This window comes from Haematobia irritans, chromosome 3 (assembly GCF_050003625.1).
Source record: "Haematobia irritans isolate KBUSLIRL chromosome 3, ASM5000362v1, whole genome shotgun sequence".
NCBI classification, from domain to species: domain Eukaryota; kingdom Metazoa; phylum Arthropoda; class Insecta; order Diptera; family Muscidae; genus Haematobia; species Haematobia irritans.
In genome coordinates, this window is record NC_134399.1 from 131,363,017 (window position 1) to 131,377,514 (window position 14,498).

The 14,498-nt window shown below is 31.8% G+C and overlaps 1 protein-coding gene across 1 annotated transcript; it reads left to right on the forward strand.

The window, feature by feature from the left end:
- Positions 1-1,934: 1,934 nt before the first annotated feature.
- Positions 1,935-9,133, forward strand: LOC142230387 (D-2-hydroxyglutarate dehydrogenase, mitochondrial-like). The gene is made up of 6 exons (XM_075301035.1): positions 1,935-2,093; positions 2,326-2,418; positions 7,512-8,054; positions 8,113-8,281; positions 8,351-8,480; positions 8,544-9,133. Exons 2-6 carry the CDS (start codon positions 2,326-2,328, stop codon positions 9,115-9,117), a joined length of 1,509 nt encoding a protein of 502 aa, XP_075157150.1. The 5' UTR covers positions 1,935-2,093; the 3' UTR covers positions 9,118-9,133.
- Positions 9,134-14,498: the final 5,365 nt, after the last annotated feature.

A 14,498-nucleotide genomic window follows, 5' to 3' on the forward strand; every position in this document is an offset into this window, starting at 1 on the left:
TGGAATATGGTGTTGGTATATGGTCTCTAACAACCATGCAAAAATTGGTCCACATCGGTCCATAATTATATATAGCCCCCATATAAACCGATCCCCAGATTTGGCTTGCGGAGCCTAAAAGAGAAGCCAATTTCATCCAATCCGGCTGAAATTTGGTACATGGTGTTGGTATATGGTCTCTAACAACCGTGCAAAAATTGGTTCACATCATACTTAAATTTTTAGTCGTAGAAAATATTTATACATATGTGCAAAATTATATTTTAGCTATATGTCAAAATAAAATAAGATAGCTTGATTAACTAATACGATATAGTATTGGCGTTGTATATTAGAACTTCTTGTAATCGGTGAGGCATAGAACATACCAAGTTTTTCAGAGTTGCCATATCGATTTTTCCCATTCTGCCGCAATTGCAGACTTCAGTTCTTTGGGTGTTGTATATTGCTTGGACTTCGCAAATACCTTAGCGGTTAATATGCCCCAGAGATCTTCTATAGAATTTAGATAAAAGAGAAGCAAATTTCATCCAATCCGGCTGAAATTTGGTATATGGTGTTGGTATATGGTCTCTAACAACCATGCAAAAATTGGTCCACATCGGTCCATAATTATATATAGCCCCCATATAAACCGATCCCCAGATTTGGCTTGCGGAGCCTCTAAGAGAAGCAAATTTCATCCGATTCGGTTGAAAGTAGGTACATGGTGTCAGCATATGATCTCTAACAACCATTCAAAAATTGGACTACATCAGTCCATAATTATATATAGCCCCCATATAAACCGATCCCCCGATTTGGCTTGCGGAGCCTCTAAGAGAAGAAAATTTCATCCGATCCGGCTGAAATTTGGTACATGGTGTTAGTATATGGTCTCTAACAACCATGCAAAAATTGGTCGAAATCGGTCCATAATTATATATAGCCACCGTATAAACCGATCCCCAGATTTGACCTCCGGAGCCCCTTGGAAGAGCAAAATTCATCCGATTCGGTTGAAATTTGGTACGTGATGTTAGTATATGATATTTAACAACCATGCCAAAAGTGGTCCATATCAGTCCATAATCATATTTGGAGCCTCTTGGAGGAAATTTCAAATTTCATCCGAGTCAGTTGAAATTTGGTACATTGTGCTAGTATAAGGCCGTTAACAACCATACCTAACTAGGTCCATATCGGTCTATAGTTATATATAGCCCTCAGATAAATAGATCCCCAATCACACAAAAATTGGTCCATATCAAGTTCATAATTATATATAGCCCACATATAAGCGACCCCCATATTTCAATTCTGGCTCTCTACGTACCGTGCAAAAGTCCATATCGATTCGTAATTATTTGTAGACTTACCTATACATAACTTTTTTGTCTAATATCTACCACGTATGGATTAACTCACAATTTAGAAAACGATTTAAGATACCACAACCCAAGTAATTCGATTGTGGATGACAATCTTTCGTAGAAGTTTCTACGCAATCCATGGTGGAGGTACATAAGATTCGGCCTGGCCGAACTTACGACCGTATATACTTGTTTATACATGCTTTCCTTCTATAAACTTTTTGCCACACAATTTGAAATTATAACTGCCGGTGCTTCTATAACCAATTTATCAAAGCAGCACTTCGATCGCAATGCCGGTGATACCAAAGAGCTGCAGTCATTGTGCGACATCTATACGGTTGACATTTGTTTTCTTTGTAGAAGAGCAATTTTCTTCCTCTTGTATTTCCTCTTTCCTGACCACGCTCTGCATTTAATTTTGAATTACTACGTTATCATTTCATTCTTGTGCTTTTTCTCTCTCCGATTTTCTCTCTTGCTTTCGTGTACAAAATTCACAGCTGATGTCGCGATTTGTTATTTCCATATATTATTATTTTTATTGACAATAATAAAGCGAAAGAGAAAAAGAGCGAAATACAAAACGACTAAACTCATTCATAAACAATGCTGGGGGAACGATTAGTAGCCCTTGAGTTTTCCTCAGCGATGTACATTCGGTACGGGTAAATACTGTTATTGTGTGAAAGTCGCGTTGTGTTTATAATTTTATTGTGATCGGTCGATTAAACAGCTGAGGTAGGTGTTTGTATATACACAAGTAAACAAAAATACATACCATACTGTATATACATACATATATAATGTGGTATAACTAGAGTGGGACCTCATTTTACTGAACGCCACAAGTAATATTAATTTTAAAGAGCTAGATAGCAGCCTACTAAAATGAATGAAACTCAAAAGATTGTAAGAAACCAAGTTTAAAGATTTTAATCTACCGTTTGTATTTTCTTAAATTACATTGCAGATGTTTCGCTCACAAAATTTAATAAGGATCAAGAATTTGTTCGTACCTATAACAAGGGCGTTTTCTACCCCTGGACTACCGGAACTGACTCAGGTGAATAGAGGACAATTAATATGGTGCATTTACATTTAAAAAAAATGGATTTTGAGCTGCAGAATTCGAAAAAAAAAATGTTTAAAATTTTTTAAACAGTTTTTGAGATATCCCGTTATTTTTAAATTTTCGCTCTTTTTTCACTAAACACAATATATCTCGAGTTAGAAATGTCCGATTATGACGTTGTTGGTACTTAAATGAAAGGTAATAAGATGACGAATAATTGGATCTGTGATAAGTTAAGTGGTTCAAAAAATATCAATGCGAAAAATCAAAATGTTCAAAAAATCGTATTTTCTAACTCGAGATATATTGTGTTTAGTGAAAAAGAGCGAAAATTTAAAAATAACGGGATATCTCAAAAACTGTTCTATACAAAAATTTTTCGAACTCAGCAGCTCACAGTATATAAGAAAAGTTGATTTTCATCAAGTGTAACAGGTTGGCTGATAAGTCCCCGGTCTGACACATAGATGGCGTCGCTAGTATTAAATGCATATTATTTTTATATAGTACCAACCTTCAAATGATTCGTGTCAAAATTTGACGTCTGTAAGTCAATTAATTTGTGAGATAGAGCGTCTTTTGTGAAGCAACTTTTGTTATTGTAAAAAATGGAAAAAAAGGAATTTCGTGTTTTGATAAAATACTGTTTTCTGAGGGGAAAATTACGGTGGAAGTAAAAACTTCGCTTGATAATGAGTTTCCGGACTCTGCCCCAGGGAAATCAACAATAATTGATTGGTATGCAAAATTCAAGCGTGGTGAAATGAGCACGGAGGACGGTGGTCGCAGTGGATGCCCGAAAGAGGTGGTTACCGACGAAAACATCAACAAAAAAAAAAAACACAAAATGATTTTGAATGACCGTAAACTGAAATTGATCGAGATAGCAGAGGCCTTAAAGATATCAAAGGAACGTGTTGGTCATATCATTCATCAATATTTGGATATGCGGAAGCTCTGTGCACAATGGGTGCCGCGCGAGCTCACATTTGACCAAAAACAACAACGTGTTGATGATTCTGAGCGGTGTTTAGGTTAGGTTAGGTTATGTGGCAGCCCGATGTATCAGGCTCACTAACCATTGCACCACGGTGGCTCCTGAGAAACAAAACAAACAGCGGTGTTTGCAGCTGTTAACTAGTAATACACACGAATTTTTCCGTCGATATGTGACAATGGAAACATGGCTCCATCACTACACTCCTGAGTCCAATCGACAGTCGGCTGAGTGGACAGCGACCGGTGAACCGTGTCCGAAGCGTGGAAAGACTCAAAAGTCGGCTGGCAAAGTAATGGCCTCTGTTTTTTGGGATGCGCATGGAAAATTTTTATCGATTATCTTGAGAAGGGAAAAACCATCAACAGTGACTATTATATGGCGTTATTGGAGCGTTTGAAGGTCGAAATCGCGGCAAAACGGCCCCATATGAAGAAGAAAAAAGTGTTGTTCCACCAAGACAACGCACCGTGCCACAAGCCATTGAGAATGATGGCAAAAATTCATGAATTGGACTTCGAATTGCTTCCCCACCAACCGTATTCTCCAGATCTGGCCCCAGCGACTTTTTATTGTTCTCAGACCTCAAACGGATGCTCGCAGGGAAAAAATTTGGCTGCAATGAAGGGGTGATCGCCGAAACTGAGGCCTATTTAGAGGCAAAACCGAAGGAGTACTACCAAAATGGTATCAAAAAATTGGAAGGTCGTCATAATCGTTGTATCGTTCCTGAAGGGAACTATGTTGAATAATAAAAACGAATTTTGACAAAAAATGTGTTTATACCCTGCGCCACACTGTGGAACAGGGTATTATAAGTTAGTGCATATGTTTGTAACACCCAGAAGGAGACGAGATAGACTCATGGTGTCTTTGGCAATAATGCTCAGGGTGGGTCCCTGAGTCGATATATTTAACCATGTCCGTCTGTCCGTCCGTCCGTCTGTCTGGGAACACATTTTTGTGATCAAAGCCTAGGTCGCAATTTAAGTCCAATCGCCTTCAAATTTGGGTCAGAATAGAACCCTATTGATTTTGGAAAAAATCGGTTCAGATTTAGGTATAGCTCCCATATATATCTTTCGCCCGATATGCACTAATATGGACCCAGCAGCCAGAGTTTTATACTGATTTGCTTGAAATTTTGTACAAACATAACACTTAGTCGTATAGTCAAGTGTGCAAAATTTGATTGAAATCGGTTCAGATTTAGATATAGCTCCCATATATATCCTTCGATATGGACTTATATGGCCCCAGAAGCCAGTTTTTTGCCGAATTTGGTTGAAATTTTGCACAGGGAGTAGAATTAGCATTGTAGCTATGCGTACCAAATTTGGTTGAAATCGGTTCAGATTAAGATATATCGCCCATATATATCCTTCGCCATATGTACACTCATATGACCACATTGGCCAATCTTTTACTCCGCTTTAATTGAAATTTTGCACAGGAATTAGCATTGTAGCTATGCGTGCCTAATTTGGTTGAAATCGGTTCAGATTTAGATATATCTCCAATATATAGCTTTCGCCCGATTTATACTCATATGACCACAGAGGCCAAGTTTTAACTCCGATTTAGTTGAAATTTTGCACAGGGAGTAGAATTAGCATTGTAGCTATGCGTGCCAAATTTGGTTGACATCGGTTCAGATTTAAATATAGCTCTCATATATATGTTTTTCTGATTTCGACAGAAATGGTCAAAACACCTACATTTGCCTTGTAAAACCGCTACTGCTTAGTCGAAAAGTTGTAAAAATGACTAATTTTCCTAAACTTCTAATACATATATATCGAGCGATAAATCATAAATAAACTTTTGCGAAGTTTCCTTAAAATTGCTTCAGATTTTAATGTTTCCCATAGTTTTTTACTAACATTGTGTTCCACCCTAGTGCATTAGCCGACTTAAATTTTGAGTCTATAGATTTTGTAGAAGTCTATCAAATTCTGTCAAACCTTTATATATAGCCCCCAACACATTTGACGGATGTGATATGGTATCGAAAATTTAGATCTACAAAGTGGTGCAGGGTATAATATAGTCGGCCCCGCCCGACTTTAGACTTTTCTTATTTGTTTTTTTTTTTTTTTTGTTTTTTTGGTTATACCGGGGACTTATCAGCCAACCTGTTACATGATTTTTTTTGTAAACTAGTGTTATCTTTACATTAAACATCCCAACAAAAAAGAGTTTCCGAAAAAGTAGTTAGGATCCCCAATTTGTGATCCGGAAGTGGTGCAAACTTAGATCATCTCCAATGAATTTTACATGGGCTTGTCATCATAGGACGGTAGTACTCCATTTTTGGGTCCTTTGCTTTGCTTTAGAAGTTATGCCTTGGAAGTTCATTCGGATGAAGAAATTTAAAAAACAATTTGCCTCAAATCGGAAATCTAGGGGTATTCTAGGATCTTAAGGAGGTGTGCCGAAAATGGTGAGTATCGGTCCATGTTTTGATATAGCCCCCATATAGACCGATCTCCCGATTTTACTTCTTGGGCTTCTAGAATCCGTAGTTTTTATCCAATTTGCCTGAAATCTGAAATGTAGTGGTATTCTAGGACCATAAAGACGTGTGTCGAAAATGGTGAGTACCGGTCCATGTTATAGCTCCCATATAAACCGATCCCCAGATTTGACCTCCGGTGCCTTTTGGAGAAGCAAAATTCATCCGATCTGCTTGAAATTTGATACGTGGTGATTGTATATGATATTTAACAACCATGTCAAAAGTGGTCCATATCAGTCCATAATCATATATAGCCCCATATAAACCGATCCCGAGATTTGGAACCTCTTGGAGGAGCAAATTTCATCCCAGTCAGTTGAAATTTGGTACATTGTGCTAGTATATGGCCGTTAACAACCATGCCTAGCTAGTTCCATATTGGTCTATATATATCCCTCAGATAAATCGATTTCCAATCACACAAAAATTGGTCCATATCAAGTTCATAATTGTATATAGCCCCCATATAAGCGACCCCCATATTTCAATTCTGGCTCTCTACATACCGTGCAAAAAGTCCATATCGATTCGTAATTATTTGTAGACTTAACTATACATAACTTTTTTGTCTAATATATACCACGTATGGACTAACTCACAATTTAGAAAACGATGTTAAGAAGTTTGAAGATAACACAACCCAAGTATTTCGATTGTGGATGACAGTCTTCCGTAGAAGTTTCTACGCAATCCATGGTGAAGGGTACATAAGATTCGGCCTGGCCGAACTTACGGCCGTACATACTTGTTTTTCTTATTTTTAATGGGTAATTTTAACTTTTTTTAGTTCAAAAAGGAGTAAGAATTAATAAAATTGAATTTTGATGAAAAAAGCTAAATCAAATTGAGAAATATTGTGAATTTTCAAAATATTTTAGGTCAAACTTTTCAGGCAAGTGTTAGGGTGCATTAAAAATTATAAAAAAAGTTATAAAAATTATTTATTTGGCAAAATATGACATTTTTTAATTGACATGCAAAACACTGAATTCGGATCACACCGTAAGAAGTGATGCAAATTCAATGCAACGGCTGTTGAAATGGTGGACATTCGTCCTATGACCATGTTAAATTCATCGCTTCTGTGCCAAATTTGCACTAATTCCGGATCCAAAAAGAACATTTTCACTACTTTTTTGGGCGACGCTTTTTTGCTGGTAAATAATTGTCTTTATGAAAACAAAAAGTGATTTCTACAAGGATAATTCATAGAAATCCGTATTACGAAATATTGTGTAATTGACATAGGGACAGATACACCCTGGATTTATTACATCTTACTATTCCTTCTAGGAATACCAAGGAAGGACATTTATTACCTCTACATATAAACATTATCTTTGTAAGGGATTTCCAAAGTATAAACATGTGTGTGTGTTGTGTATGTGTGTGGTTTAACTAAAGGATCTACTTGGAAAGTTAACACTCACACACATAACAATAGGATTAAATGTAGTCTACTAATCGTTTCCTCACTTTTCCCAAGGATATGCCATAGCAATGAAAGGGATGAATGCTTATGAAAGTCACACGAGGTAAATGCAATGTCGACGTCTTCTTCTATTTCAGGTACGACACAATATTAAACGTGGCAATTATGCCGAATTAAATGGCAAAGATTTAACCTTCTTTGAATCGTTAATTGGTGCAACGAATCTATTGCAAGATGGCCCAGATGATTTGCAAGGGTACAATGTTGATTTTTGGTATAGCGTAAGAGGTAACAGTAAATTAGTACTCAAACCCGGATCAACACAGGAAATATCGGAAATTCTTAAATATTGCAATCGAAGACGTTTGGCCGTATGTGTACAGGGTGGAAATACAGGATTGGTTGGTGGTTCCATACCTGTATGCGATGAAATCATACTCAATATGGGACGTTTAAATAAAATCCTCAGTATTGATGATATCACAGGAATTGTAGCCTGTGAGTCTGGTTGTATTTTGGAAAATTTGGATGCCGCAACACGTGACTTGGGTTATGTGGTACCTTTGGATTTGGGTGCGAAATCTAGTTGCCATATTGGAGGTAATGTCTCAACTAATGCTGGTGGCTTAAGGGTGATACGTTATGGCAATCTTCATGGATCGGTTTTGGGTGTCGAAGCGGTAAGTTTACGATGTCATGTATCCATGGATTTTGAAAGATTGTAATCCAATATTTTAGGTTCTGGCCAATGGACAAATTATGGATTTAATGTCCGACTTTAAGAAAGACAATACCGGCTATCATTTAAAACATCTCTTTATTGGATCCGAGGGAACTTTGGGTGTTGTAACAAAGTTAGCCTTATTATGCCCTGCTCTATCCGATTCTGTTCATCTGGCATTTTTAGGTAAATATTTCACATTTGTTTTTTTATTTTTTTTTTTATTCGCAAATAACTAAATTTCTCTTGGAACAGGTTTAAATTCCTATGAAGCCGTCATGAAAACATTCAAAAATGCCAAAATGCAATTGGGTGAAATTCTATCCGCATGTGAAATGGTTGATGCCCTTTCATTAAAAGCCAGTGTGGAAAATATGAATTTGAAGTGAGTAGATTTTTTTTAAATAAAAAACAAATTGATTTTTAATGAAAAAAAAGTATATTCCAGATCTCCTATAGATAACTATCCCTTCTACATGCTTATCGAGACATCAGGCAGTAATGTGGATCATGATATAGAAAAACTCAATAAATTTCTTCAATTTGTTATGGATAAGGGCGATGTCATTGATGGTACATTTACCCGTGAACCCAGTAAAATGAAAGAAATGTGGAATATACGTGAAGTTCTCGCCCCAGCTTTGGCCAAAGATGGATATTTGTTTACCTACGATTTGTCGCTACCATTACGATCATTTTACGATATAGTCAAAATGGTTGATGAACGTGTCGGTCATATGGCCAAAAAAGTTTGTGGTTTTGGTCATTTGGGTGATTTGAATCTTCATTTGAATGTGACATGTGGTGAATATTCAGATGAAATGTATCATCAATTGGAGCCTTTCGTATACGAACTCACCTCAAAGTTGGGTGGCAGTATTAGTGCTGAGCATGGTATTGGTTTTTGTAAAACGAATTATTTGAAATATTCCAAGAAGGACGAAGCTATAGCTATGATGCGTAATATTAAACGTTTATTGGATCCAAATTGTATTCTTAATCCATATAAAGTTTTAAATTAATGTGTAATATATAGAATTGTGTGTGTGTGTGTGCGTTCTCTTTAATTTGTGGTGGATATGGTGGCATTTAGGAAGAATAATTCGCGTATGTTATTTCCATTAGAAGTTAACATATAAGACTCAAAATGAGTCATCTTCCTCGCCAGATATATACTGAAGGCTATGGAAATTAATTTTATCCAGCGATAAATCATGTATATCTAGGCTTGTGTAGATTGATATCTGGTCTTTTCAATAACCTTAAATGCCTTCAATGTTATCGATTATCGAATTATGTTCCCGGGTCAATAGAACATCAAATTGCGGTATATTCTACAAATTATGTCTATGCGATTTATTTGAGCATTAAACAGTGGAACCTCTCAATCTCGAACCCATTGAAAAACAGACATCTCTCTACATGTTCCAATAATAAAATTTTGATTGTCATATTATTAGGATTTAAAGATGCGAACACCTCCAAAATATTCACAACAAGTAGGCGACAATGGATGTCTACTTCTGAGTGGTTTCACTGCAGTGTTATAAAGAGCTATAGATTTTTTTTTCAGAAAAATTCATGAAATCTTTATTTGAATCTATGGTACACAAAAAATTGTTTTTTTTTGGTTCAATCACGAAATTAATTAATCCAATTAATTTTTTAATTGAAATGTCTTCAATCACAGAAATGATACTATCAATTAAAAAATTAATTGAAGGCCAATTAAAAAATTAATGGACCCAATTAAAAAATTAATTGATACTATTAATTTTTGTGATTGATTTTTGTTTCAATTAAAAAATTTGTTGAATCAATTAAATTTATTTTTTAAAACTCATTTAAAATTTTAATTGGAAAAATTTTCGTGAAATTTTTTTCTGTGTACGGTCCATATAATTTAATGTTTCAAAATTATTTCTTGCAAATGTTGTCCGCTTAGTCCAATTTTGGTATACTCTTTTCAAAATTTCGTTTCATCTCAAGAATAAATGCGTCAAAGTTGTCTTACAATGCGTCAATTGCACACGCAGAGAAGGAATATTATCACCCCAAACATGTTTCAAGAGCAAAATGTTATTATTGGACGGTGAACATGGAACATGTTTGTCGCAACGATCAAAAATCTTCCATGTTTACCGTCCTAAAATAACATTTTGCTCTTGAAACATGAGGTGATCACATTCCTTCACTGCATTCTGCACGATTGCCATACGACCCAAAAATAATCTACCAAAATTCGGAGAAAATTTTACCAAAAAAAAACTACTAAACAAAAAAAATATTATTTTGCTAATTTTATTTCTATAGAAAATTTCGTCAAACATTTTATTTCTATAGAAAATTTTGTCAAAATTTTATTTCTATAGAAAATTTTGTCAAAATTTTATTTCTATAGAAAATTTTGTCACAATTTTTTTGTCGAAAATTTTATTTATATAGAAAATTTTGTCAAACATTTTATTTCTATAGAATATGTTGTCAAAACTTTATTTCTATAGGAAATTTTATCAAAAATTTTATTTCTATAGAAAATGTTGTCAAAATTTTATTTCTATAGAAAATTTTGTCAAAATTTTATTTCTTTAGAAAATTTTGTCAAAATTTTATTTCTTTAGAAAATTTTGTCAAAATTTTATATCTCTAGAAAATTTTGTCAAAATGTTATTTCTATAGAAAATTTAGTCAAATGTTATTTCTACAGAAAATTTTGTCAAAAATTTATTTCTATAGAAAATTTTGTCAAAATTTAATTTCTATAGAAAATTTTGTCAAAATTTTATTTCTATAAAAAATTTTGTCAAAATTTTATTTCTATAGACAATTTTGTCAAAAAGTTTATTTCAATAGAAAATGTTGTCAAAATTTTATTTCTATAAAAAATTTTCTCAAAATTTTATTTCTATAGAAAATTTTGTCAAAATTTTATATCTCTAGAAAATTTTGTCAAAATTTTATTTCTATAGAATATTTTGTCAAAATTTTATTTCTATAGAATATTTTGTCAAAATTTTATTTCTATAGAAAATTTTGTCAAAAATTTTATTTCCATAAAAAATTTTGTCAAAAGTTTATTTCCATAGAAAATTTTGTCAAAAGTTTATTTCCATAGAAAATTTTGTCTAAATTTTTATTTCTATAGAAAATTTTGTTTTTACAGAAAATTTTATCAAAATTTTATTTCTATAGAAAATTTTGTCAACATTTTTTTTTCTGTAGACAATTGTGTCAAAATTGTATTTTCATAGCAAATTTTGTCAAAATGTTATATCTATAGAAATTTTTATATCTATATAAAATTTTGTCAAAATGTTATTTCTATAGGAAATTTTATCAAAAATTTTATTTCTATAGAAAATTTTGTCAAAATTTTTATTTCTTTAGAAAAGTTAGTCAAAATTTTATATGTATAGAAAAATTTGTCAAAAATTTTATTTCTATAGGAAATTTTATTTCTATAGAAAATTTAGTCAAAATTTTTTTTCTGTAGACAATTGTGTCAAAATTGTATTTCCATAGAAAACTGTGTCAAAATTTTATTTTTACAGAAAAATTTATCAAAATTTTATTTCTATAGAATATTTTGTCAAAATTTTATTTCTATTGAAAATTTTGTCAACATTTTATTTCTATAAAAAATTTTGTCAACATTTTATTTCTATAGAAAATGTTGTCTACAATATTATTTCTATAGCAAATTTTGTCAAAATTTTATTTCTATCGAATATTTTGTCAAAATTTTGTTTCTGTAGACAATTGTGTCAAAACTGTATTTCCATAAAAAACTTTGTCAAAATTTTATTTTTACAGAAAATTTTGTCAACATTTTATTTCTATAGAAAATTTTATATCTATAGAAAATTTTGTCAAAATTTTATTTCTATAGGATATTTTATCAAAAATTTTATTTCTATAGAAAATTTTGTCAAAATGTTTATTTCTTTAGAAAAGTTAGTCAAAATTTTAAATGTATAGAAAAATTTGTCAAAAATTTTATTTCTATAGAAAATTTTGTCTACAATTTTATTTGTATACCAAATTTTGTCAAAATTTTATTTCTATAGAAAATTTTGTCAAAATTTTATTTCTGTAGACAATTGTGTCAAAATTGTATTTCCATAGAAAACTGTGTCAAAATTTTATTTTTACAGAAAAATTTATCAACATTTTGATTTCTATAGAATATTTTGTCAAAATTTTATTTCTATAGTAAATTTTGTCAACATTTTATTTCTATAAAAAATTTTGTCAACATTTTATTTCTATAGAAAATGTTGTCTACAATACTATTTCTATAGCAAATTTTGGCAAAATTTTATTTCTATCGAATATTTTGTCAAAATTTTGTTTCTGTAGACAATTGTGTCAAAACTGTATTTCCATAAAAAACTTTGTCAAAATTGTATTTCTACAGAAAATTTTGTAAAAATTTTATTTCTATAGAAACTTTTGTCAAAATTTTAATTCTATAGAAAATTTTGTCAAAATTTTATTTCTATAGAAAATTTTGTCAAAATTTTATTTTTATAGAAAATTTTGTCAAAATTTTATTTCTATAGGAAATTTTGTCAAAATTTTATTTCTATAGGAAATTTTGTCAAAATTTTATTTCTATAGAAAATTTTGTCAAAATTTTATTTCGTAGAAAATTTTGTCAAAATTTTATTTCGTAGAAAATTTTGTCAAAATTTTATTTCTATAGAAAATTTTGTCAAAATTTTATTTCTATAGAAAATTTTGCCAAAGTTTTATTTCTATCGAAAATTTTCTCAAAATTTTATTTCTATAGAAAATTTTCTCAAAATTTTTATTTCTATAGAAATTTTTCTCAACATTTTTATTTCTATAGAAAATTTTCTCAAAACATCAAGAATTGTAAAAAAAACAGTAAAAAATCTACCATTTTTGGTAGAATTCTACTAAATGTGGCAACCGTGTCTTCAACGTAAAATCGACAATTCTGCTTAGTTACGTACCCACACTCAGAGGAGGATTATGATGACCTCAAACATTTGTCCAGAGCATCATTTTTGGACGGGAAATATGTAACATTTTTGTCGCAACCATGTTATGTTCTCGGAAATTATGTATCTGATTTCGGCAACCATGTATAGTTAGTCGAGCAAACAATATTTTTATGACAAACATATTCTATATTCCTCTTGATACACGTTTCAGGTGATCATATTCCTTTTCTGCGTGCATGGAACCAAAAATGAGCTTCGTCGCTGAACACAAATTTTCGATAACAAAATTGAAACTTTCCAGAGCATGCATTTTGATAGAAAAATTAATCTTTTTGCCTATATGGGCGTTTAAAAAATTGAAATATTTTTAAATTTTATTTTCAAAAATTGTTTTCTTTTCATTTAAAAAGATGTTTGACTGTAGTCGAACTTGACACACATACATAGATTTCTGCGCCCATATGGTAGATGGTTTATTGCAATATCTTGTGTTTTTTTCTTTTCATTTCATTTTATGAGGTGATCATATTCCTTCTCTGCGTGCATTGAGCTTGTCCTTGAACACAATTCTTCGATAACAAAAGTGCATTGAGCTTCGTCCTTGGACACAATTCTTCGATAACAAAAGTGAAACTTTCCAGAGAATGCATTTTTGATAATAAAATTTAATCTTTTTGCTACACTCAAAAAAAAGTGAATCCTCCATTTCACTAAAGTCAATTTAACTTTATTTTAGTTCATGGAATTATTATGTTTGCAATTTTGAAGTCAAATTTTTTCCTTCAAAATACAAAATTTTCTTTAACAAGTGAAAAAATATATCCCTAATAAATTTTCTTGAATTCGTTGAAAAACATTTACTTATTTTTGTGGTATCAGCGTTTGTAATACTGTTTAGTTAAAATTTTCTAAAAATTATTTAAATTTGCTAAAATTAACCAAAATTTTTCTACCAGGTGCACTGAAAAAAAAGCATACTCGGTTCCAAAGATTTTGTCTTTACTTTAAAAAATTTGGTATTGATTCCGAGCCAAAGAAGCGGAGAATACAAGTAAGGATACTTTTAAGACACAATTCTCTTTTAAATTTAGGTTTTGTGTACTTGCTTCTAGGAAGCAAATTTTAATTTTTCGCTTTCTCAGCTTTTTTTCTTCATATGCTATCAAAGTCCTTTAAAAACGAGTTAACGGCAACTTTATTTTCCAAATTAGGACTCGACTTCCACTAGAAATTATGCTATGTTTGAAGTACAAAACTTCTTTAAAATAAAGTATTGAAAAACATGTCCTATATTTGAACGATTTTTTGCTTTGTAGTCAAGATGCCAAAAGACAACAAATTTAAAGACAATTTCATTAAATTTAATGAATTTTTCTGAATTATTAAAGTCAAGTTGACCTTAGTCTATAAATTTGTTCTTTCATGTTAAGATA

Bases quoted from the DNA above. Each gene is read 5' to 3' on its own strand.
- LOC142230387 (XM_075301035.1), top strand. From the start codon at position 2,326: ATGTTTCGCTCACAAAATTTAATAAGGATCAAGAATTTGTTCGTACCT. The intron at 8,282-8,350 runs GTAAATATTTCA...CTCTTGGAACAG, and splicing joins TGTTCATCTGGCATTTTTAG to GTTTAAATTCCTATGAAGCC. The intron at 8,481-8,543 runs GTGAGTAGATTT...AGTATATTCCAG, and splicing joins GTGGAAAATATGAATTTGAA to ATCTCCTATAGATAACTATC.